This window comes from Lepidochelys kempii, chromosome 3 (assembly GCF_965140265.1).
Source record: "Lepidochelys kempii isolate rLepKem1 chromosome 3, rLepKem1.hap2, whole genome shotgun sequence".
Taxonomy (NCBI): Eukaryota; Metazoa; Chordata; order Testudines; family Cheloniidae; genus Lepidochelys; species Lepidochelys kempii.
The window spans coordinates 45192905-45219530 of record NC_133258.1 but is presented as its reverse complement, the minus strand read 5'-3'; the positions used below and the strand labels follow the sequence as shown (position 1 = coordinate 45219530).

Below are 26626 nucleotides of genomic sequence, written 5' to 3'. Positions count from 1 at the left end.
GCGAAAAAAACGCAAGCGCGATGAAATGTTCTCTGAGCTCATGCTGTCGTCTGGCACTGAAGCAGAATGTGTGGAAGGACACAATCGCAGAGTACAGGAAAGTGGCCGATGAACGTGAGGAGAGGTGGCGGCAAGAAGATCAGAGGAGGCATGAGGCAATGCTGGGGCTACTGTGGGATCAAACGGACACGCTCCAGCGTCTGGTGGAGGTTCAGGAATGGCAGCAGGATCACAGACTGCCGCTGCAGCCCCTGTTTAACTGCCCTCCCTCCTCCCCAAGTTCCATAGCCTCCTCACCCAGACGCCAAGAACGCGGGCAGGGGAAAGCTCCAGGCACCCAACCACTCTACCCCAGTGCTACCCAAGCAACAGAAGGCTGTCATTCAACAAGTTTTAAAGTGACCTTTTCCTTCCCTCCTTCCCTCATCCCACACCCCACCCGGGCTACCTAGTGAGTTATCTCCCTATTTTTATAATCAATTAATAAAGAATACATGTTTTTAAAACAATAGTGACTTTATTTCCTTTGCAAGCCAGCTGTGATTGAAGGGGGGAGGGTGGGTGGCTCACAGGGAATCTAGAGTCAACCAAGGGGGCGGGTTTTCATCAAGGAGAAACAAACAGAAGTGTCACACAGTACCCTGGCCAGTCATGAAACTGGTTTTCAAAGGTTCTCTGATGCGCAGCGCTTCCTGCTGTGCTCGTCTAACTGCCCTCGTGTCTCGCTGCACATATTCAGCGGCCAGGCGATTTGCCTCAACCTCCCACCCCACCATAAACGTCTCCCCCTTACTCTCACAGAGGTTGTGGAGCACACAGCAAGCAGCTTTAACAATGGGAATATTGGTTTCGCTGAGGTCTGAGCGAGTCAGCAAACCGCGCCAGCGCGCCTTTAAACGTCCAAATGCACACTCTACCACCATTCTGCACTTGCTCAGCCTGTAGTTGAACAGCTCCTTACTACAGGGTGCTTGTGTACAGTTTCATGAGCCAGCGCATTAAGGGGTAGACTGGGTCCCCAAGGATAACTGTAGGTATTTCAACATCCCCAACAGTTATTTTCTGGTCGGGGAAGTAAATCCCTTCCTGCAGCCATTTAAACAGACCAGAGTTCCTGAAGATGCGAGCGTCATGAACCTTTCCCCGCAATCCCACGTTGATGTTGGGGAAATGTCCCTTGTAATCCACCAGTGCTTGCAGCACCATTAAAAAGTACCCCTTTCAGTTTATGTACTGGCTGCCCTCGTGGTCCGGTCCCAAGATAGGGATATGGGTTCCGTCTATGGCCCCACCACAGTTAGGGAATCCCATTGCAGCAAAGCCATTCACTATGACCTGCACATTTCCCAGAGTCACTACCTTTGATAGCAGCAGCTCAGTGATTGCGTTGACTACTTGCATCACAGCAACCCCCACAGTAGATTTGCCCATTCCAAATTGATTACCGACTGACCGGTAGCTGTCTGGTATTGCAAGCTTCCGCAGGGTTATTGCCACTCGCTTGTGAACTGTGAGGGCTGCTCTCATCTTGGTATTCTTGTGCTTCAGGGCAGGGAAAAGCAAGTCACAAAGTTCCATGGAAGTGCCCTTACACATGCGAAAGTTTTGGAGCCACTGGGAATCATCCCAAACCTGCAACACTATGCGGTCCCACCACTCTGTGCTTGTTTCATGGGCCCAGAATCAGCGTTCCACAGCATGAGCCTGCCCCAGTAACACCATGATCTCCAAATTGCCGGGGACCACAGTTTTAGATAAATCTGTGTTCATGTCCTCATCATCGCGCTGTTGTCGCCTCCTCGCCTGGTTTTTCAGGTGCTGGTTCTGCATAAACTGCACAATAATGCGCAAGGTGTTTACAATGGTCATAACTGCTGCGGTGAGCTGAACGGGATCCATGCTTGCCATGCTATGGCGTCTGCTCAGGCAATCCAGGGGAAAGGGCGCAAAATGATTGTCTGCTGTTGCTTTCACAGAGGGAGGGAGGGTTGACTGACGACATTTACCCATAACCACCTGCGACAAATTTTTGGCCCCATCAGGCATTGGGAGCTCAGCCCAGAATTCCAGTTGGCAGTGGGGACTGCGGGAACTGTGGGATAGCTACCCACAGTGCACTTCTCGGAATGTCAGTGCTTGCCACGGTACCGTGTACGCAAACCGCCGAATTAATGTGCTTAGCATAGATGCATGCACTCGACTTTATACAATCTGTTCCCAAAAATCAATTTCTGTAACATTGGAGTACTTTCGTAGTATAGACATGGCCTTAGAGTTGTACATTAAAGATCCTGCAATTCATTCCACTGCAGTGTTGTCCTCACAGAGAGCCCTATTGACTTGGTCGTGTCAACGCTAGGAAAGCACGGTCTCTTTATAGTGAAAATTCTTGTTATAAAAGCAAGGTGATGATATTTCCAAAAGCAAGAGGAAAGGATTAGTTTTATAGGGCAAGGAGAATTCTGCAGTTCCAGAACTCAAGTTTGGAAATAGTGAAGCAGAGGTAACATTTTAAATTACCACAATTTGGCCAAGAAGAAAAATCTTAAATAGTTTGTGTCATCCCCAACTGCTTTAAAAATTAGAAAATACGTATTATCAAGGATCCTGAAAAAGCTGACAGGCTTATCAATGTATGTTAATGAATAATGCCGTGGCTGGCTGTACCAACCAGGTATTAGTGCTGAGCATAAAGCTTTTTGAATAAATTTATCTTTCTTCATGCAATCAAGAACTCATGAACTTGGTGTTTCACAGCATTTATTTAATATCTGTGGCTCGTTATTTGACATGGTTATTAGTATTGCTGGACTCTGGCAAGAGTAAAACATATAGTTTTCAACAATTTTTAATAATTTGAGGATTAAACCTGTTTTTTTTCTGTATTTCCATCTGTAACAATTGCCTTTTGGAACTTAAATACAGAGGCTTTGATTTTTGTCTCTTGCTCTAACAACACAGTCTGCCAGCATCCTATTAGACACAGGTGTTTGAAAGCAAGCTGCAGAATAAGAGCTGTTCTGTACTAAAGTCCTTGATGTTGGAGGTTCTTATCCCTAAGCTCCATTGCTTGACCCTTGGTCAAGATAGCAGCTTTTTTTTGGGCGGGGGGGGGGTGGTTTCTCTCAATTCCAGTCTGTCCAAAATGCTTCTGCCAAAATCATCTCTCTTCTGCCACTTTGATATGTGCACACTTCCTGAATCTCTGCACTGGCTTCTTCTCTTCTACAGACCATTCAAACTCCTCCTCCTCTCTTTACAAGCACTCCACACTTCCACTCTTGTCTGCATTCATTTTTGCTCCTTGCTTTTAATCTGTTAACGTACAGCTTATTACTCCACCCACCTTTCCTAACCCATTTAGCAAAAGTGCTTTCACCTAGGCACACCATAATCTATTTGCCTACTTGTGATAAGTTAAAAATGAAAGGAGGAGAGTTGATGATTACCCTGAGGGAGGCTATATACAGAGCACTCCCCTGGGGCCCTGAAGAGGGAGCTGTGAAAACATATCTGGCCACAAGCAGGAGACAAGCTAATGGTCTCCCTGCTACAGGCCCAAAGATTCTATCTATCTATCTGTCTAGAACTGAATCAGATAGAGAGACATGAAATGATGGTAAACTTATTTTAGGGAACAGGGAAAAGAAAACAAGATAAGAAAACTGACAGCTGAAATGGAACATTGCATTATGGAAGCCTTATTCCACAGCTGTGATACTTCTTAGCAAAAGGTACTGTCCCCAGTGGCACCTTCCACTGTGGCGAAGTATTGCTTTTTGAGGCTTCGTTCCACACTGAGAAGTGCAGTGGTAGCTGCCAGACGTGAGGAGGATTTTCTAAAGTTTTATTTTAAAATAGGAAACATGATGTTTATTTCCGTTTGTGGACATCATTCTGACAACCCAGGTCACAGAACAGGGGTTGAGTTGGGGGATTTCATTACTTGTCTCTATTAATCAACTGGCATTATTGGGTTTTTCAAATTTCCCCTGAAGTGAAAAGCCCTCAGATATCTCCTGATTCATAATTCCTGATACATAGTTCAGCTATCTTGTTTTTATTGCTCTCTTTCCAGTTTGAAGAAGAATTTTTGGAAACAAGAGAATATGAAAAGCTACTACAGGGTGAGGCTGAAGACTGAGTCTTGAGTGACTACCAGATTTTTTTTTTTTTACCATAGAATCAGAGAAGATTAGGGTTGGAAGAGACCTCAGGCGGGCATCTAGTCCAACCCCCTGCTCAAAACAGGACCAACTCAACTAAATCATCCCAACGAGGGCTTTGTCAAGCTGGGCCTTAAAAACCTCTAAGGATGGAGATTCCACCACCTCAGCATTTGTAGGTTATATTGTAAAGCAGTGTCCAGGCTTTTCAGCTTTAGGCCTGAACAGATATCAAAAAGGTCAAGTGGCCATGCGTTTGGTACTTGGGGGAGGCCTCCAGCCCCCTTCACTCAGTGGGAGTAGAAACAACCTGCAGGTGCTCTGCTAGGGATTTTCTGGCATGGGGCAGTGGGCATAAAGTCAGTGTAACCCACTCCTCTGCCTCACTACACTCAGCTTCTGGCACAGGGGATATGACTAACTGGGAAAATGTCTGTATTACTTTTTATGACTATTACATGTGACTCAGTTTCCCTATTCAGTATTGTATTGCTGCCTGCCTGAATGCATAGAGTTAAATCAAAGGAGACTGTAAGAAGGTTGTTTCGAGGCTCGGATGTTTCAAGGCTTGCGGTACAAGGAGACTTAACCCTTCCAAGACCCTAGAACAGGGAGGGGATTCTGAAGTAAACTAAGATAAAATGATGGGCTGGGAAGACAGACAGAGAGAGACAGCAGGATAGGTGGCTGCTCCTTGCCAGGGATGGAGCAAGCTGAGCTAACGGGAACTTGAAAGGATGTAAGTAACAGCCATGTGTGTAAGCCTGTTACTGTTGCTACACTTTGTCTAAATGGTTTGTACCTTTGAGGAATGAATAAATCATGCTTTGTTCTGAAGAAGCTCTTTTTAGTCACTTTAATCAGTTGCTGTTACAAGCTTCCAAAGGGGATACTATGGCAGGGTTCAACCCCAGGTGGATCTGTTGAAGTAGTCACAGTCAGTACCTAGTTTCAGAGTAACAGTCGTGTTAGTCTGTATTCGCAAAAAGAAAAGGAGTACTTGTGGCACCTTAGAGACTAACCAATTTATTTGAGCATAAGCTTTCGTGAGCTACAGCTCACTTCATCGGATGCATACCGTGGAAACTGCAGCAGACTTTATATATACACAGAGAATATGAAACAATACCTCCTCCCACCCCACTGTCCTGCTGGTAATAGCTTATCTAAAGTGATCATCAGGTGAGCCATTTCCAGCACAAATCCAGGTTTTCTCACCCTCCACCCCCCCACACAAATTCACTCTCCTGCTGGTGATAGCCCATCCAAAGTGACAACTCTTTACACAATGTGCATGACAATCAAGTTGGGCTATTTCCTGCACAAATCCAGGTTTTCTCACATTCCCCCCACCCCCATACACACACAAACTCACTCTCCTAGGGGGCTGTAACCCAGGTCCTGGTCAGAGAGTGGGCAAATTGCAGAATTCCACCACAGGAGAGACAGAGACCTGAAGCCTGACACCTGTGCAGGCTGTACTCAGGGAGACCCCCAAGAAGGGACAGCAGTGCAGCTATCCTGGTAACCGTGACGAAGGGGATACCAGAAGTTGAGAAGAGAGCACTTTGCACTGTGGATATTCCTAGCTGATGTATGATCCATAAGGGACCGTCACAAGTTAGAATGGCCCACATTTAGAAATGTCCAGATTTTTTGGAGAAACTTTAGACTAGAACTGGTTAAAACTAGTGAAAAGTCAGAGAGGAGAGGAGGTATGTTAGCAGGTACAGCAGGTGCACTGATTTAGGGTATAGCTGTAGAAAGCAACTCTCAGCTCTAACACTTTTGAATAATTTATCATTAGTGCTTACCCTGTTATTATAAAATTCAACAGGTCGATATGTTGCTTATGGCTAGCTATAAAACCTTCTGCTGATGTGATTATAGCCATCTGTCACAGACATTACTCATCTATAACACATTTAGCTCATTGCCATGGGAAGTTGTGAGGGCCAAATGTATACCAGCGTTCAAAAAGAACTAGATAAGTTCATGGAGGATCGTCTCCATCAGTGGCTAATAGCCAATGTGGTTGGGGAAGCAACCCCATGCTCGGAGTGACCCTAAACCTCTGACTGCCAGAAGCCAGAAGGGAATGACTGGACGGATCAGTCCTACTGCCCTGTTCTGTTCATTCCCCATGAAGCTCTGGTACTGGCTACTGTTGGAATTCAAGACACTGGACTAGATGGACAACTAGTCTGACTCAGCATGGCTGTACTTATGTTCTTATATCTGCAACATGCTAAGAACATCTTCTAATCCTCTGTAAACTATTTATGCATCCTTAATATAAATGTTACACGTTCTTTTTCTAAGCAATTTAGAATTGTTCTAAACAATTACTGTTCAACCACACTTAATCTTTTGTGCAATAAGTGGCAACATTTTATTATATACACCTGCTTAGCACAGTAGAATTTCAGTGTCTCTCAAATGCAGAAATATTAGCAGCCAATGCTGCTCACACTGAACGAGCTGTGTCACACATCCCATTGACTTATGTGGAGAACAGCACCAGGCTCCAGTCAGCTACTCGGGTTCCAGTGCAATGATATGACAGTTATGGGAACTCAGTGTCTTGACATTATTTTTCCTTTCTCAGATGGGGCCCTGCTATTTCAACAAGTGCCCATGGTGGAAATTGATGGGATGAAGATGGTGTAGACCAGAGCCATTCTCAGCTACATAGCAGGGAAACACAACCTCTATGGAAGGAGAGAGCAATGTACAGTATTAATAGCTTACACCAATATATAGGCTTCCATTCCAAAGCAGTTTCCAGTGCAGAACAGTTTAGGGCAGGAATGGAAGAATGCTTGGAGAATTTAGAGAATTCAGAATGCAGTTACCTAGATTTGGTCAGGTCATTGGGTGAATGCCCTTATTTTTGTGCCAGGAGATCTCTAATAAGTATGGCTGAGATTTTCAAAGGTATGTAAAAGAGTTACGTGCCCAATTCTACTTAATTTCAATGGGATCTGGGCACTTAGCTTCTTTAGGCTCTGTGAAAATCCCAATGTTTCAATACCAGGCTATGTATCCTGTTTGAAAGATGACTCCTGCAGTAGCTCAGTGTTGGGAAGTGGCTCAGTGATGAATCTGGAGGAAGAATCTACCTACTTTGGCTTGATTTGCAAGTTGCATCCATGTGGAACCTTGCTGATTTGAACAGCTCGGCACATGGTTTGCCCATGCAAAGTAGCTTGCATGATTAGGGCCTAAGTAACCAACACCACTTTGTGGGGCACCTTAAGTTTTCCTTGGAGGTATCCCATGCAAATACTAACCAGGCTAGATCTGACTTAGCTTGTGAGAGCTGACAATGCCAGCCCAAAGTGCCTGCATATATTGCTCCTCGCTTGATAGAAATACACTTACAGTATGCACTTTGATTAGAAAGGAGAGAAAAAAGGTTACCACAGAACAATTATTGTAAGAGAAACCAAATGCTTTGCAATTGTAATGAGTGAGAAATGAGATTGCATGAGTTCATATAAGAAAAAATCTAAAATTAGACAGGCGCAGGGAACTACTACAAATATAAGCTATATTTCTTTACAAATGTGACAACAGAAGTGAGTGACTGTTAATGGTTGAAGCACAGAGATATGCATAAAAGATCAGTTTGAAAAAAGAAAGGTACGTAGTTTAAAATCCACAGTCTTAGGCTGCAGCCCCAGGTCTGAGATGTTACATGCATCTATTTAGTTGTCAGAATGATTTCAAAACCACTTTAAGCAAATTATGCCCTATGCATATTGGAAATAAAACTGTCAGCTGAAAACATGTTAAATATTTGTTTTTAAAATCCATATGTTAACACACATTTTTAAGTACAGATGGGGCAAAACCAACAAAATATTTCCCCTCGTGCTCAAAGGCAGATGAGCAAGTGAGCAGGGATAAACTATAACTACTGACAGTAGAGAGGTGAGAGGAAATAACAATAACTTCCTTCACATGGTGATTGTGCTCTAGTGCAAGTGTAAGCAGAGGTGGGAAGTGAACACAAGGAAAGCTAAATGCTACAGGGTGTCCTTTACACTGGGCAGCGAATCTCAAACCTCTTGTGTTCTCACTGCATTAATTAACAGGACAGGGTTAGGGTGACACTTGGTATGCAAACGAGGCACTTAGCTGCAGAATCCCCTCCTTAGCCCTCTTACTTAGGCAGGAGTCACTTAGTGGCTACACAGTAAGGCTCTCAATTCTGCAGTCTCAGGTTCTGTTGTCTTGCACATCTACCTGCAAAACTCCTCATCCGTGCTGTTCGGGATCCAGCCCTGAATCCTGTGCCTGGAACTGAAACCCAAGAGTGTGAACAGAAGCAAAAGCTGTTCTCACAGCAAGAGACAAAGAGAAAGAACGCCACTTTCTCTTGCAGCCTTTAAGAGCAGGTTCAATGTAATTCCTACGCCCATTTGGGTGTTCCTAAACTAGGAGGCTCTCCACTGTTGCAACCTTGTATCAAATTACTCAGATTACTGTACCCTTGAGCCAAACCCTTTACTTTAGCCTGTCTCTCCATTAACTTTGCCCAGGAAATAATTTACTTGTTCAGATAATCCCTGCCACAGCTTCAGCAGTCAGTGTTGATATAAGGGAGTCCTGCCCTGGGGTGGTGATCAGAATGGGAATTGTTTGTTCTATATGCCTTTGAAATTCTAATCTGAATAATTATTTCTTAGCGTGTTTGTCTCTTGTGCATTCACTTTAGGCCCAATCCTGCCCCGTTGACATGAACAGCAACACTCCCACTGACTTTGATAGAAGAGAATCAAACATTTAATCTTTGACACAGAGAGAATGAGTACAGTCCTCTCTCAGTATTCTGTTACTCAGGATCAGTTGTTTGGGCATAGACCTAACCCCATGCTTGCTTTCCTACTTCTATGGCAGCTTTCTGCTACAAGTAACTGGAGCCAGGAAGGGGAAGTGCAGGGCTGGGGTCAGACAATGTGCTTTGATCCAATCCATTTGTCCTTTTGCCCCTCCCCTGCAAAGGAGACACATTAGGGCCTGCATGGTTGCAGAGCATGGGGTGGAAAGGATCCACGTGCATCTTCTCTGTGGACAGCCAGGCTACTAAGAATGGGAGGATGGATTTGGCCCTTAGAGTTAGGTTACTTCTCTGTGCGCGACTTGGTGGCGGACTTGGGAGATCTCAGTGTTCAGCTAAAACAGTAATGCAGCTAAAGATTGTGTTGATAGGGTCACTTCAGAGAGGAAACCTCGGCATTGCTGTTGAGCATGTTTTGTTTTGTTTTGAAAGACAGATATTTACAGATCATTAACCTTTCTAAAAGATCAATTCATACTGTAGTTAAAAACAATCCTGGTAACACAAAATTCAACTCTCTAAAAAACAATCATTTTTCTAAATTGTAAAGAAAAGGTGAAATGATTAGGGCGTCACTATTTTCTACAGGACTGACATGTATGTGGAAAGAACAAGAGATCTGATGGATGTGATCAGGGTTCACCATAAATTACCCCCCAAGGAAAAGGAGAAGAATCTTGCTTTAAACAATGAGAGGGCCACAACCAGATACTTCCCAGTTTATGAAAAGGTATGTGGCAGTGAAGGAACAATTTACAGTCAGCACAAAATGCTGAAAGGAAAACTCGTGAACTTGTAACTGTAATAAACAATTTTCTGGCCACTAATCTGGGCTTTAAAATGAAATGTAATTATTGTACAAGTTCTGTAGACCCTGTTCCTACTGAAGCATCTGCAGTTAGAGCCTAATTTGATTTTAATGGGACTCTCTGAAAGTCAGGTCACCTGCAGGATTGGGACCTCAAAAAGAATAAATTGGGGCAAACAGTAAGAGTTTAACCTCTCAAATGTGACTGATTTGATGTGGAGCCATGCTCAATCCCAGTGTGTCTATTTTCAGATTATATACCTAGGTATTCTGAGAAAAATATTATATTTAAGGCAATGAAAAGTATGATCAGTTAAATTCATTTGTACCAACCCAATGAGAGGCAATGCAACGTAAGCCTCCTATCCAAAGATAGCTTAAAGGAACCAGTGTGCTGATGGTTTTTATATAACAAAGTCTTATACTTGATTTGAATTAGTCATCAGTCTGAATCAGAATTTGTAACTGTTGCTGCTTTTCAGAAGCTGACCCACAATGCTCCACACTGACAGTTAAATTGGTGCAAATGCTCCTGGTGAGGACGTGCACCGCTGACACAAGGAGCATAGTGTGGACATGCAAATGCAGTTTAATTACTGCGGTGGCTGTAAGTTGACTTAGCTTGACTTAATTTTGTAGTGTAGACTCACCCTTTGTGTCTCAGAAGTATTCACACAAACTAGATAGGCTATTGTCATATTCTGGGGTACAATCCAAACCAGGGAGGGGTTGTGTTACCACCTGCCCTGCAACTGTGGGTGCCTCACAATGCTTTGCTGCTTTACCTCTCAATTTGGGCCCTTCACAAACAGCCAAACAGCATGCATGTCACACCCTGAGTGTGTGTATAGCTGCAGCCAGCAAGCAACACTCCAGTCAAACTCTGGCTTCCAACAGCCTGGGTTACTACCTGTGGAGTAACCCCAACACACTCCTAGTCCCAGATTTTCCCCAAAACCTGTGTTCTGCTCTCCTGAGAGTTCAGATATTAGAGGTCTGTTTTCCCTGTAAGGGGTCAATATACAACAGTTAGCTACTTTAAACGGAGTTGCCAAACAATTCAGAAAAGAGAAAAAAAGATAGAATACTTTGGGTGTTTTGCCCCTAACTTTTATAGTCCAGTCACCCTTTGAAATGCACTTTGCTAATGGCTACCCCTAGATAAAGTTCCTTCCAGCTCTGAGGATAGAGACATAGAGTCTTGTAGTGAAAGAGGTTCCCTGCTGTTTGCTAAAAAGACTGTAATTTGCATTTTGTACGGTGCTGAGCATACAATAAAAATACCATGTTAACTGATGCAAGGATCATGTGAAGGTAAATCATAATTTTTTTTAGACTGTTATGTGAACATGCCAGAAAGATAAAGCCATGAATAGAACATGATCTACAAATACTGTTTGAAACAACATACCGTAGAAATCATTTTGAACAAAATTACAACTCAGTAAATAAGAAAAGGAGTACTTGTGGCACCTTAGAGACTAACCAATTTATTTGAGCATGAGCTTTCGTGAGCTACAGCTCACTTCATCGGATGCATACCGTGGAAACTGCAGAAGGCATTATATACACACAGAGACCATGAAACAATACCTCCTCCCACCCCACTGTCCTGCTGGTAATAGCTTATCTAAAGTGATCATCAAGTTGGGCCATTTCCAGCACAAATCCAGGTTTTCTCACCCTCCGCCCCCCCCCCACACAAACTCACTCTCCTGCTGGTAATAGCCCATCCAAAGTGACCACTCTCTTCACAATGTGTATGATAATCAAGGTGGGCCATTTCCTGCACAAATCCAGGTTCTCTCACTCCCTCACCCCCCTCCAAAAACCACACACACAAACTCACTCTCCTGCTGGTAATAGCTTATCCAAAGTGACCACTCTCCCTACAATGTGCATGATAATCAAGGTGGGCCATTTCCTGCACAAATCCAGGTTTTCTCACCCCCCAACCCCCATACACACACAAACTCACTCTCCTGCTGGTAAAAGCTTATCTAAAGTGATCATCAAATTGGGCCATTTCCAGCAGAAATCCAGGCTTTCTCACCCCCCCCCCCCCGGGGGGAACACACACACACACAAACTCACTCTCCTGCTGGCAATAGCTCATCCAAACTGACCACTCTCCAAGTTTAAATCCAAGTTTAACCAGAACGTCTGGGGGGGGTGCCACTCCCAGTCTCTATTTAAGCCTAAATTAATAGTATCCAATTTGCAAATGAATTCCAATTCAGCAGTTTCTCGCTGGAGTCTGGATTTGAAGTTTTTTTGTTGTAAAATAGCGACCTTCATGTCTGTGATTGCGTGACCAGAGAGATTGAAGTGTTCTCCGACTGGTTTATGAATGTTATAATTCTTGACATCTGATTTGTGTCCATTTATTCTTTTATGTAGAGACTGTCCAGTTTGACCAATGTAAATGGCAGAGGGGCATTGCTGGCACATGATGGCATGGAGGGCGGTGAGGGGGTGAGAGAACCTGGATTTGTGCAGGAAATGGCCCACCTTGATTATCATGCACATTGTGAAGAGAGTTGTCACTTTGGATGGGCTATTACCAGCAGGAGAGTGAGTTTGTGTGTGTGTGTGGGGGGGGGTGGAGGGTGAGAAAACCTGGATTTGTGCTGGAAATGGCCCAACTTGATGATCACTTTAGATAAGCTATTACCAGCAGGACAGTGGGGTGGGAGGAGGTATTGTTTCATGGTCTCTGTGTGTATATAATGTCTTCTGCAGTTTCCACGGTATGCATCCGATGAAGTGAGCTGTAGCTCAGGAAAGCTCATGCTCAAATAAATGGGTTAGTCTCTAAGGTGCCACAAGTACTCCTTTTCTTTTTGTGAAGACAGACTAACACGGCTGTTACTCTGAAACCTGTCAGTAAATAAGCAATATCTTAAAAATGGGAGAGTGCATTCAGATTTCAATAAATAACGTTTCCTCATGCTTCTTGTTTCAGTGTAACTTCTTTATGATGACAGATTTAGATAAAAATTGGCTTAAAGAAAGGGGGAAACATTTCGTGTGTGTGAAGATAGAGCAATGTTGAAATATGCACTTAGTAAGAGGCCTATCTTATTCCCATTGAAGTCAATGAAAATCCTTTTCAACTTCAGTGGGAGTTGAATTGAGGATGTAACAGAGGAAATGGACTTGTCAATAAATCTTATTCTGTTTATCTTGAGTTTTAGGCAAAGTTGACTTTAAAAACAATAAAAAAAAATTCACAGGAAATCTATGCGTTAATTCACATTAGATAAGAAAAACTTGTTTCCTTCTCTGCTGTAGAGATTTGTGGAAAACATTAGTAAACTAACAGGTAATGGTGACCTGGTGGACATTGCATATTCGGCTATTTGTAAAACTTTGCAAGTTCTCTCCTACAAAGCTGTGATGGAACATAAATAACTACAGAGCAGATGGCAAAGTCTTGTTTTAGAATGAAAAATGACTAAGCAGGAGGAATCAAAGAGGAATAGTGAGCAGCTGCTCCCAAGGTGCAGAGAAGATAACTGGGGGCTGTCTCAGAGACTGCCATTGAAGCAAGTGTTAGTTAAAATAGTTAATAACTACAAAGAGGAAATGGGAACGGAATCACTGAAGATTTCTGCTGACTGCAATGTCAAAGCTAGAGAGCAGGGGGTGTTGCCCTTTGCAATGAATTAGAAAGTTTCTTTCTCTCCCCATTCCCCTAAAGACACAGCCTGGCACAGTTATCATGTCTCTGTTTTCTCTGTTTCTTTCTTTCCCTCGTTTCTTCCATTGACTTTTCCTTCAACTTATTTCCCACCCCTGCAGTTTCCCCTTTCTGCTGTCTGTATTTTTATTCACTTTTTGAGGTTCTTCCTTATTTCCACGTGCACCTCAACTGCTCTTGGTACAGGAGCGGCACTTTTAGGTGCCCTAAAAGTCGGGGGAGCCACTGGTGCACAAACTGTGGCCCTATGCTGCACTGCCCCTCAAGCCCCTGCCCCTGCACCACCCCATTTCCCCAAGCCCCACCCCTCTCCCCTGCCCTTGTACTGCACCGCCTCTTCCCGCAAGGACCCGTCCCAGTGCTGCCTCTTCCCCCTCAAGACCCTGCTCCCCTCCACTCACACCCTCTCCCCCCATCACTCGCCCTTACGGCCCGGTAAAAAGTGGAGGGACCATGGTCCCCTGGCCCTCCCTGTTCCAGCGCGCCTATCTGGGTACCTTTGCTGGGAGAGGACATCCATGGGTGGCTTTCTGAAGCCATGTGTAGACCAGAAACCGCTGCCAACATAGCTATGTCAGTCAGGGGTGTGAAAAAGTGTGAGTCCTGACCAATATAGCCATGCAGGCAGGAGTCCTTAGTGTAGACAAAGCTATACTGGCAAAACTGTGCTTTTACCAGTATAACTTGTTTCACTTGTGGTGGTAGCTTTACTATATTGGTATAAAGCACAGCTTTGCCACTATAACTGTGTGCACATCAGGAGCCAGTATAGTATCCCAATATATTTATAACAGCAAAGCACTCCTGCTATAGATATAGCCCTAGTACGTGTAAACTGCTTCTGTGGCCAGTTGTATTAGTATCTGACACAAGAGCAGAGAAGAAGTGACTTCCCCAAGGTCAGGCAGAGAGTCTGTGGCAGAAATGGGAATTGCAGCTTGGTTGCCCAAGTCCCAGTTCAGTTCTCTAGCTGCTAGAAGCTAGACCACCTATCTACCCATCCAGTTTGATGTCCAGATTTGACCATTTCACCTTAAATGCAAGCAACAAAGCCAAAAAAATTGTATTGTATGGAAACTGTGGGTAGGACCCCAGGCAAATTGATTTTTTCTCATCTCTGGCTCATCTTAAAAGTTGTAAAATAGGCATTAATAACTACAAATATGAAGCCCAATTGTGGCAGAAATTGCATATCTATTTTTCATGTCCAAGTACCATGAATGCATATGCAAATCAGATAACTGCATGTGTGAATGTCAGGCTCTGGCAATCTGATTTTAAAAATCAGACCCATGTTGTCCTACATTTTAGGTGTCTTTCCTGTACATTGCAGCAGTGAGAGGACAAACCTGAACTACGGCTGAAAAGTCAGATTAGGGGCAGAACACACTGGTTTCATTTGTTAAATAGTATCACCATCAACTTGAACTATAGTCAATTCAAATGTAATATATTCTCTGTTTTTCTGAATGTTTTTCCTCTGCTGTGTGAAAGACCCACCCAAACAACAGGAGATACTGAGTAGTTATGTAACCAGGAAGCTGACAGCACTCTATGTATAGTCAAAAAAACAAACTGAAAAGCAGAGAGAAAGGTATTTTTCTCTCTCACTCATAGTAATTTTATAACAGTAGTAGGTACAGCCACATTTTAAAATGGCACTGTAACTTTTATTTTTGTGGGGGTCTCTTTAGGAAGTGGGGAGCTTTTCTTTCCTATGAGGTATGCGTGTGACTACCCATGAGGGGAGGAGTTTGGAGAAGCTCCGTACTCTCAGAACCTGAAGAGACAACTTCTGTTCCCAGTTAAGGAGGAGAAGAACTCGGCCTGGGTCAGGACGTGAAGGTGAGTACTGAGACTCACTCACATAAAAAGAAATTTGTTTAACTTTCAACTGTTTGACCTGCTGGTTCAATGAAGCTACTTTCAAACACCTTAGCATTACTGTTGTTGGTGCTAATGTAAAATCTTTACAATATTTAGCCTCCTGCATCAAAGGCAGTTCAAGTGGTGTTTGATTGCTATACAGGAGGACAAAAGAAGGGAGAAAGGAACCATTTAAATAGGAAATTAATCCAGAAAGTTAATTCAGTCCTGAATAAGGCATGTTGTAAAGTGAGGGCAAACAGTGAGAGCAAAAAGCCAAAGGAGAGGGGAGGGAGAAAGCAAGAATCATAGAATCATAGAATATCAGGGTTGGAAGGGACCCCAGAAGGTCATCTAGTCCAACCCCCTGCTCGAAGCAGGACCAATTCCCCGTTAAATCATCCCAGCCAGGAGAAAGAGAGAAAGCCAAGAGAAAGAGTAAAGTTCTGAATTGCAATGAAAGCCTGGAACTTAGAGCCGATTTCCTATGGATCTGATCATGAAAACTGGCTGATACAGCATGCTGTGCTCTGCTCTGAACTACAGTGGCTGATCAAAGAATAGTGAAAACCTGTCTCCCTCCTGAGTGGTGGATGAAAGTAAAAACTTCTGCTGCTTTATATTGAATGCAGGCAATGTTGCTTTTGAAAGACTTAACTTTGTTCCCTGATTCTTGTATAGTGAAGTGGCTGCTCCAGAAAATCCAGTAAGGACGCACCCCTAGAGCTCATGATAGAAAACAGACTGCTTGAGGGGAAATGTGGAGATTAGACAAAAGTATTTAAAACATTTTCTATCATTTTGTACATTGCCACGTGTAACTCACACAACTCCTGGCTGTGGCGTTCTGACACATGCACCATTTTCATCTTAGTTGACAATAAAACACACATGAAACTTTCCACCCAAAATGTGGACTGTACATTTTGCTTTCTATATCACTAGTTTAAATACAGTTGATTAAAGTTGATGGAGTTATTATGAATCTACAAAGGTGTAACAGAGAGCAGAATTTGGATATCTGGGTTTGATATTACTCCGGTCATATTCAGTGCCATATTATTTGTTATTAGTTGGCCATGTTAAATAATACCTACAGCTTTTCAGTCCATTTGTTCTGTTTACGTGTACAATGCACAATCTTTGTGAGGACTGCACTTCACATAATTGATGTAGAAACTAGATTACAACAGGGGATCTGAATAGAAAAGTCTTTATTCCATAATTTTGGTTTAAAAGCACTTATGAGATCTTTAGCTGTCATAGTTAATGGAAGAGCTTTAGTTACTATAAGTTTCTGCACATTGTGTGTTGTTGCAATGTGTGTTGACATAATATAAAGGGTAAAAAGTATTCATTAAGTGTGATAACATATCAGGGAGTATTGGGTGTTGCAAGCTGTACAGACAGCAAACACTGACAGTGTGCACTAAACATTATTTACATCCAAATAACTACAAATTTGTACAATATCTTTCTTCTGGATAAAATGCCATGAGCTGCCACAATTAGTTATTTGCTTTAATAAAGAGGAAATGATTATTTCTGCGTTATGTTTACTGTGAATATAGTCTTCGTACCAAGACAGAAAGCTTAAATGATTTGATTCTTAGAATTGTTTAAAGGGTGATTGTCAATTTGCATGATTTCTAAGTCAAGTTTTGATCAAGCACGCTTTAAACAGTATGTACATCCTCAGGGAGGAAAAATATATGAGGCTTTTTTTGTTTCCCTGTTGGTGTTTTTGAGGGTCTATCCTACAGGAGTGAGTGGATGGGCCTCAGAGGAACACCATCGAACATGCTCAGGCCCCCACTTTCTCTATCCCTGTTTGTGTCCTAGAGTGCCTTATGCTTTTCAGAGCAGAGGTTTCCAAACAGGAACCCATCAGAAAGCCCACCAAGCTTGGAGGAACCATTCCAGAAGGTGTAAGCATTGAGAATTCTTCAGTCAACCTAGTTACCACCTCTTGAGGGGGTCGATATACTACAGCGATGGTCACTTTAGTCAGGGTATGTCTACACTACAAAATTAGGTCAAATTTATAGAAGTCGATTTTTTTAGGAAGCGATTTTATACAGTCGATTGTGTGTCCTCACTAAGCGCCTCTTGATCCCACCACCTCTCCTGTTGGTCCCGCCACCTGTCCTCGTGTTCATTTTGTGCTTTCCTGGACTCTGACATTGTTTGCTCCACGCATTCTGCTGGGCTCTTTCAGTGTGGGAGGACTGCATGAGCTCAGAGAACATTTCATCGCAAGTGCGTTTTCTTTCGCCTTCTTATCTGCGCTAGCCTCTGGGACGGAGATGATAGGGGGAGCGTTGAAACATTTGCAGCTGCGGGAGGGAAAAAAGGGAGAGTAGTATTTAAAAAGACACATTTTTGAGAACAATGGGTAGGCTCTTTCATGGTGAACCAAGCTGTTAACATTACATAGAACATGTGCTTTCTTTATAAGGTCACATTTTGCCTCTTATATTGAGGGCCTGCCGGTTTGGTGTGAGAGATCACATATGCAGGGCCGGGCAACAGACTTCAGCTTGCAGGCAACCATGGAAAGCCACAGTGTTTTGGCTTCTTTAACCTTCATAACGTGGGAATGGTTTCAAACAGCAGCGCCCCCATTTCCCATACCAAGCACCCTTTGGGTTGGCCATTTAAAAGGAGGGGCTGCAGCACAAACCCAAGTAAACCCCCCCTCACACCCAATTCTCTGGGACGATTGTTTCACCCCTCCCCACACCACATGGCTAACAGCAGGGATGATTTCTTTTCAGCCACAGGCAAACAGCCCAGCAGGAACGGCCACCTCTGAATGTCCCCTTAATAAAATTCCCCTATTTCAACCAGGTGACCATGAATGATATCACTCTCCTGAGAATAACACAGAGAGATAAAGAACGGATGTTGCTTGAATGCCAGCAAACACTGGGACCATACGCTGCCATGTTTTCTTATGCAATGATTCCAGACTATGTGCTACTGGCCTGGTGTGGTAAAGTGTCCTACCATGGAGGATGCAATAAGGCTGCCCTCCCCAGCAACCTTTTGCAAAGGCTTTGGGAGTACCTCTAGGCCAGCTTCGTGGAGATGTCCCTAGAGGATTTCTGCTCCATCCCCAGACATGTTAACAGACTTTTCCAGTAGCTGTACTGGCCACAAAATCATCCCAAGTTTTCAGGGCAAAGTAATCATTAAACACGCTTGCTTTTAAAGCATGTATTATATTTACAAAGGTACACTCACCAGAGGTGCCTTCTCCGCCTTCAAGGTCCGGGAGCCCGGGTTGGGAGGGTACTGTCTCCAGGGTGATAAATAGTTCCTGGCTGTCGGGGAGAACGCTTTCTCCGCTTGCCTGCTGTGTGCTATCTTCAACCTCCTCCTCCTCATCATCTTCTTCATCCCCAAAATCCTCATCCCTGTTGCGTGAGACTCCCTTGCAGGAGTCCACGTACATGGATGGGGTAGTTGTAGGGGCACCCCCTAGAATTGCATGCAGCTCATCATAGAAGCAGCATGTCTGGGGGTCTGACCCAAAGCGGCACTTGGGTTTTTTGGTAGGCTTGCCTGAGCTCAAGTTTCACGCGGCACTGCTGCGGGTCCCTGTGATAGCTTCTGTCCTTCATGCCCTTGGAGATTTTTTTTCAAATATTTTGGCATTTCGTCTTTTGGAATGGAGTTCTGATAGCACGGATTCGTCTCCCCATACAGTGATCAGATCCAGTACCTCCTGTTTGGTCCATGCTGGAGCTCTTTTGTGAATCTGGGACTCTATGGTCACCTGTGCTGATGAGCTCTGCATGGTCACCTATGCTGATCAGCTTGCCACACTGGCCAAACAGGAAATGAAATTCAAAAGTTCACGGGCCTTTTCCTGTCTACCTGGCCAGTGCATCCGAGTTGAGAGTGCTGTCCAGAGCGGTCACAATGGAGCACTCTGGGATAGTTCCCGGAGGCCAATACCGTCGAATTGCGTCCACGCTACCCCCAAATTCTACCCGGCGATGTCGATTTCAGCACTAATCCCCTCGTCGGGGAGGGGTACAGAAATCGATTTTAAGAGCCCTTTAAGTCGACAAAAATGGCTTCATTGTGTGGACGGGTGCAGGGTTAAATTGATCTAAGGCTGCTAAATTCGACCTAAACTTGTAGTGTAGACCAGGGCTAAGTGTACACGCTACTGCAGCATAGCTATACTACTGCAGCTGTAGGACTTGTAGTATAGACATATCCTAAGTAAAGTGTTCAGTGCAGCAGCAGAGGCCTGAATCCTCATTGTGCTGTAAACATTCCATTGTAGCAAAAACTCATTTTTGTTCAGAAACATTTTCCTTTGCTTGATATTTGTCAGGGAAGCAGAAGCAAGGAAGCATGTCTGGGAAACCCAAACTTACCTACCCCAATGGAAGAGGACGCATGGAATCAATACGGTGGCTGTTGGCAGCAGCTGGGGTGGAGGTTAGTCCATAATTTATGAAGAAATCCAGTTGCTCCTGAGGGACTGAAAGGGGTGCTCTTGTTTGGACTGATTCAGGATTAGCCATGATTTATTTTGTTATGCTGGTGTATGACCTCTGCCTTTTGGCTCATTGTTGTGACAGGGTTGCTTCCTAAAAGAAGATGCCTGAAATATAACAATGTAACTAATCTATTTCATCTTTCCTTTTGCAGTTTGAAGAAGAATTTTTGGAAACAAGAGAACAGTATCAAAAGTTAATAAAAGGTAAGACTGCAGACTGGGGCTTTTCTACACCCAAAGTGGCACCAGTTTAGCTAAAATTGGTTTTATATCAGTTTAGTTAAACCAGTGTAAACCGCTGTGTGGACACATTTAATTCCGTTTACATCATGTATTAAATTAATAAATCACTAACCTTGACCACCCAATCCTGTCTGGTGCCAAGTAATGCCTGCAAGGTGCTAATCATCCAAACTTCCATTGGAGCCAGTCGATGTTGAGGGAGCTCAGCATCTCCCAGGATCATGCCCCTGTTTATTTTTATTAAATCTCTATATTATGGGAGCACCCAAAGGCCCTAATTCAGGTAGGGAGCCCATTGTGCTGGGTGTTGTACAAACATAAAGGAAGTCATCCGTGCCTTCAGAGGCTTACAATCTAAATACACAAACAAATGAAGAGTAGTGGATTGGAGAGACAACATACAAGCAGATGAATCTGATGAAGAATTGGTCCATCTTTGTTAGCTATATAGAATCATAGAAATGTAGGGCTGGAAGGGACCTCAAGAGGTCATCTAGCCCAGGCTCTGCGCTGAGGCAGGGCCAAGTAAACCTAGACCATCCTTAACAGGTGCTTGTCTAACCTGTACTGTACTTAAAAACGTGGAATGACAAAGATTCCACAGCCTCTCTTGGAAGCCTATTTCAGAGCTTAAAGACCTTTATAATTAGAAACTTTTTCCTAACATTTAACCTAATCTCCCTTGCGCAGAATAATTGATCACGGTCATCTTTATAACACATGGGAAGGTTGTTATCAGCTCCCCACTCAGTCTTCTTTTCACAAGACTTAACATGCCAATTTATTTTTTTTAAACTTTCCTTATAGGTCAGGTTTTCTAAACCTTTGATCATTTTTTGTTGCTCTCCTCTGGACTTTCTTCAATTTGTCCACATCTCTCCTAAAGTGTGGTGCACAGAACATGTACTGCAGCTCTTTTATTGAGGATTAGGGGCAGGGAGAAAGGAAGGGAGTAGGAAAAGGAAAAAGTTCATGTTCTCTGTATGCGTATATATATATCTATATATATCTATATCTTCTTATTATATGTTCTATTCTATGCATCTGATGAAGTGGGCTGTAGCCCACGAAAGCTAATGCTCAAATACATTTGTTAGTCTCTAAGGTGCCACAAATACTCTTGTTCATTATACTTCTTGTATTTTCCTTTCGAAAGATGGAGCCCTGCTGTTTGACCAAGTACCATTGGTGGAAATTGATGGGATGAAGATGGTGCAGACCAGAGCCATTCTCAGCTACATAGCTGCCAAGTACAACCTCTACGGGAAGGATCTGAAAGAGAGAGCATTGTACTGTAACACCCCTTTTTGCTTAATAAACTACAATGAATATCTATAGCAGTGGTTCCCAAACTTGTTCCGCCGCTTGTGGAGGGAAAGCCCCTGGTGGGCCAGCCGGTTTGTTTACCTGCCGCGTCCACAGGTTCGGCCGATCGCGGCTCCCAGTGGCCGTGGTTTGCTGCTCCAGGCCAATGGGAGCTGCTGGAAGCGGCGGCCAGTATGTCCCTCGGCCCGCGCCGCTTCCTGCAGCCCCCATTGGCCTGGAGCAGCGAACCACGGCCACTGGGAGCCGCGATCGGCCGAACCTGCAGACGCGGCAGGTAAACAAACCAGCTGGCCCACCAGGGACTTTCCTTCCACAAGCAGCGGAACAAGTTTGGGAACCACTGGTCTATATTATACCAGTTAACACTTCTGTAGTATGATAAGTTGAGTATGAAATGGTGAGAAAAAGCTGTTATGCACTAAGGTTTTAACCATTGTTTCTGAAATGGGTCTGAACAGGATCGGACCCTTAGTGTTGTAGTTTATTGTTTTTGTTTTGTATTGTATTTTGCTGAGCAAATTGGGATTGCAACACCAATAGTAAAGAATTCCAAGTATCTGCAGTTTTCCTGTGGGTGAAACATCTTTAATACAGGCAGAGCAGTCATAACTTGTTCTGTAATACAGTACTAAAATGGTTTTGCTGCCATTACATAACAACACTGGTTTTGTGGCTGAAAAGGACTTGAGCTTCCAGGGCTGTTCAACCTAGAATCTTTGATAAGCAATAGGTTTATTTTAAGAGCAAAAATAAATGAACCAGAAGAACCAGTCACCAGAAAAACTTTGCTTGCATTCTGCATTGTCATTAAAAAGGGAGCAAGGCATGAATGCAACAGTGAAATGTTAACAGTGCTATCGTATAAAACAAAAGCCGATTATACAAACAGTAACGGATCATACAAAAATTGCTTTTACTAATTTGCAAGAAAAACCTGAAAGAATTTGAACATGCTTTTTTCTCTCCCCCCCCCTCCAGCATTGACATGTATGTGGAAGGAACAGCTGATCTCATGGGAATGATCATTACCTTTGTTTTCACTCCACCTCAGGAGAGGAATCTTGCCTTAATCATCGAGAGGGCCACAACCAGATACTTCCCAGTCTATGAAAAAGTAAGTGGTAGTGAGGCAACAATTTATAGTCATTCCATTACATATCATTGAATGAAGACATACAATGGAGGCAGTAGAACGAATGCCTGTGTTTGCAATAAACAATATTCTGTTGCCAAACTGAACAAAAGGAATCGAATGACCACACCCCCTATTTTAGATAGACGTCTGAAAAAGGAGTAGACCTGTCCTTACAAGTGCTCAGTGTTCAGAATGATTTGTAATCTCTCAGCTGCAATTAAAGTTAATGGGAATTGCACAGATAAATCCCAGTGTGTTACTTTAAAACTGCACCCCTGATCACCTACAGTAAGAGACAATAGATATATATGGGAAGGGAGTTTCCTTGTATGGAAGCTGTTCCATACCCCTAATAATGTTTGTTGCCATTCTCTGTACTTTTTTTTAATTCTAAGTTATCTTTTGTGAGATGGGATGACCAGAACTACACACAATATTCAAGGTGTGGGTTTACTGTGGATTTATGTAGTGGCATTATGATATTTTCTGTCTTATTATCTATCTCTTTTCTTAAGGTTCCTAACATTCTGTTAGATTTTTTTGACTGCTACTACACATTGGGCAGATGTTTTCAGAGAACTGTCCACAATGACACCAACATCTTTCTTGAGTGGTAACAGCTAATTTGGACCCCATCATTTTGCATGTATATTTGCGATTATGTTTTCCAATGTGCATTACTTAGCATTTATCAACCTTGAATTTCATCTGCTATTTTTTCATCCAGTTGCCCAGTTTTGTGAGATCCCTTTGTAACATTCTGCTGTCAGCTCTGGACTTAACGATCTTGAGTAATTTTGTATTGTCTGCAAACTTTGCCACCTCACTGTTTACCCCTTTTTTCCAGATCATTTATGAATATGTTGAACAGCTCAGGTCCCAGTACAGATGCTTGGGGAACCCCATTATTTACCTCTCCCAACTGTGAAAACTGACCATGTATTCCTACTCTTTGTTGCCTATCTTTTAACCAGTTACTGATCCATGAAAGGACCTTTCTCCTTGTCCTATGATGGTTTACTTTGCTTAAGAGCCTTTGGTGAGGGACCTTGTCAAAGGTTTTCTGAAAGCCCAAGTGTACTATATCCATGGGATCATCCTTGTCCACATATTTGTTGACACTCTCAAAGAATTCTAATAGATTGGTGAGGTGTGATTTCCCTTTACAAAAGCCACGTTGACTCTTCCCCACCAAATCGTATTAATCTGAGTCTGATTATTCGGTTCTTTACTATAGTTTCAAGCAGTTTTCCTGGTGTTGAATTTAGGTGTACCAGCCAGTAATTGCCAGGATCGCCTCTGGAGCCTTTTAAAAAAATTGGCAGAGACAACCCATGCCTGCCAATAGTTGGAGGGCAGAGTGAGGGCAGCCAGCTTCACCAGTGTTACTGAGCATGCTGAGTCCCCAAGGATGTTAAATGTAATTACTTTATGGTCACTATTACTTAGTGGTTCAGCTATGTTCACCTCTTTAACTAGATCCTGTGTGCCACTTAGGACTAAATCAGGAATTGCCTTTCCCCTTGTGGGTTGCAGGAGTAGCTGCTATAAGAAGCAGTCATTAACGGAGTCTAGAAATTTTTCTGCATCCCGTCTTGAGGTGACATGTACCCTGTCATATGCGGGTAGTTGAAATCCCTCCTTATTGTTTAGGGTTTTTTTTTGTAGACTCTCTAGTAGTAGTATATTCCTACTGCCATAGTCTTATTATTCAAGCATGGAATTTCTATCCATAGAGATTCTATGGTACAGTGTGAGTCATTTAAGATTTTTACTATATTTTACTCTCTACTTTCTTTCACATATGGTGCCACTCCCACACCAGCATGACCTATTCTGTCATTCCCTGGTATTACCAAGTCCCATTGATTATCATCATTCCACAAAGTTTCTGTGATGCCTATTATATCAATATGCTCACTGAATACCAGGCACTCAAGTTCACCCATCTTAATATTTACATTACAGCATTTGCACATGAGCTCTTATAAAATTTGTCAATATTTAGTTGTCTGTCTTCATGCAATGTAGTTGAATGGGACTCTTTTTCATTTGACTGTTTCTCTTCAGTTCCTACCTGCACTTTATCAGTTTCTGTCCTCTCCTCTTTATTAGGCTATAGAATAACTCCTTTAATAAATCCTCCCCTAAGGTATGTCTCTGCCTGAACTACGTGTTCCTCCACACCTGTTGGCTTTCCCTCAGCCCTTAGTTTAAAGCTCCTCAATAACCTTTTTAATTTTACATGCCAGCAATCTGTTTCCATTTTGGTTTAGGTGGAGCCCATCCTTCCTATATAGGCTCCTCCTTTCCCAAAAGGTCCCCCACATCCCAATAAACCTAAGTCCCTCATCTGAACACCTTTGTCTCATACATGCTTTGAGACACTGCAGTTCTGCCTGTCTAACTGACCCTGTATGTAGAACTGGAGCATTTCAGATAATGCTACCATGGACATCCTAGACTTTAATCTCTTATCTAGCAGCCTAAATTTGGCCTCCGGGCCTTTTTTCTTTCTTTCTCTGTCACTGGTACCTACATGTACCACAACCACCATCTCCTCTCCAGCACTGCACGTAAGTCTATCTAGATGTCTTGAGATGTCTGCAACCTTTGTAATTCACCATGCAGTTCTCCCGTTCATCACAAACCCAAATATCTATATTTAAGATAATCAAGTCCCACATTACTATTACCTGTTTCTTCCTAATAACTGGGGTCCCCTCCCACAGAGGGGTATCCTCATTGTGAGAGAACACAATGACATTATCTGGAAGAAAGACCCCAACTATGGGATCATTTCCCTCACTACAGCTTGATGTTCTCCTTCCCTGAGACTTTCGTCCTCCTCAAAAGCACAGAGGCTGTTGGACTAGGGGTGGAACGGTTCTACTGTGACCTGGAAATACTCATCTAGGTACAAGAATTCAGACTTTTTCTATTGCAGCTATTAATACTAGGGTTTTGTATTCAGAGAGTGGGATTTGCCAAAGCACTTGAGCGATTGAGGAGCACAGATGCCAATGAATCACGTAAGTGCTTTTGAAAATCCCACACAGATGCTTCATAGAAGATTGTTACAAAGCCCATGACCTTGCTATACTTTGAAAGTATAACAATGAGCTCAGTTGCCAGTATTTATCCAGTGTATACATCTCTTTCATATCCATAACATCTGTGTTCCCTTGTATTCTGTAGGTTTTGAAACAACACGGGCAAGAATTTCTTGTTGGCAACCGATTCAGCTGGGCAGATGTACAGCTGCTTGAAGCCATTTTAATGGTAGAGGAGAAAGAGCCCACTGTGCTTTCCAAGTTCCCTGTGTTACAGGTAATTCTGTTACTAAAGCTCAACCAGCAGCTATAGAATTGTGCAGAACAAAGACTTCAAGTTGCTTATTTAACAGGAGTTCCTGGGCTGATTCTGATCTCATTAAAACTGTGTAAATCAACAGTAGCTCTTTGGAGCATGAACAATAATTTTCTGTAGGTTTGTACAGCACCAAGCACAATGGGGTCTTGATCTGGTTGGCCTATAAGTGTTACCATGATATAAATGTTAAGTAATAATAACAATAGAAGTCTGTGGAATTAAGGTGATTTAAGCTCTGCTACTCATGTAATGAGCTCTGTTTCTTCAAAACTAATTTGTGAAGTTTTTATTTATGAAGTAGTTGGATGTTGTTTTCTTACTCTTAAGGCTTCTGTTGTTTCTCATTTCAGGCTTTTAAAGCAAGAATAAGCAACATACCTACAATTAAGAAATTCCTACAGCCTGGAAGCCAGAGGAAGCCCCCACCTGATGACCAATATGTGGCAACAGTGATGGCAATTTTCAAAAAAGATTAAATGCCAGGTTCCACTTAGAGAAGTCATCAAAATCTACAGAACAGGCCAATTTAGATGATCAGTGCTACCATAATTAAAAGCAATGACATTCCAGTGACAGAAAATAGTATCTAATTACTCTTGCGGTTTCAGTGGTTTATTTAATGACTGTCAAGTCCTTGATAAA

General features: G+C 43.0%; 1 protein-coding gene and 1 pseudogene across 3 annotated transcripts; both read left to right on the top strand.

Annotated features, from left to right (window-relative positions):
* The window catches only part of LOC140908766 (glutathione S-transferase 3-like), a 33889-nt pseudogene extending 29745 nt beyond the window's left edge, over positions 1 to 4144 (top strand).
* A 10916-nt stretch (positions 4145 to 15060) lies between these two features.
* On the top strand, positions 15061 to 26564 carry LOC140908654 (glutathione S-transferase-like). 3 transcript variants are annotated; one of them, XM_073336243.1, is made up of 8 exons: positions 15061 to 15368; positions 16071 to 16166; positions 19741 to 19847; positions 20061 to 20112; positions 21308 to 21440; positions 22456 to 22591; positions 25811 to 25942; positions 26335 to 26564. In XM_073336243.1, exons 2-8 carry the CDS (start codon positions 16148 to 16150, stop codon positions 26458 to 26460), a joined length of 705 nt encoding a protein of 234 aa, XP_073192344.1. In that variant the 5' UTR covers positions 15061 to 15368; positions 16071 to 16147; the 3' UTR covers positions 26461 to 26564. The 3 variants fall into 3 exon arrangements, with proteins under 3 accessions (XP_073192344.1, XP_073192346.1, XP_073192345.1); XM_073336245.1 differs by lacking the exon at positions 16071 to 16166 and having other exon boundaries at positions 15062 to 15368; positions 19746 to 19847; XM_073336244.1 differs by lacking the exon at positions 16071 to 16166 and having other exon boundaries at positions 15064 to 15368.
* The last annotated feature ends 62 nt before the right edge of the window (positions 26565 to 26626 follow it).

Bases quoted from the DNA above. Each gene is read 5' to 3' on its own strand.
- LOC140908654 (XM_073336243.1), top strand. The intron at 20,113-21,307 runs GTAAGACTGCAG...TCCTTTCGAAAG, and splicing joins GTATCAAAAGTTAATAAAAG to ATGGAGCCCTGCTGTTTGAC. The intron at 21,441-22,455 runs GTACTGTAACAC...CCCCCCCTCCAG, and splicing joins GATCTGAAAGAGAGAGCATT to CATTGACATGTATGTGGAAG.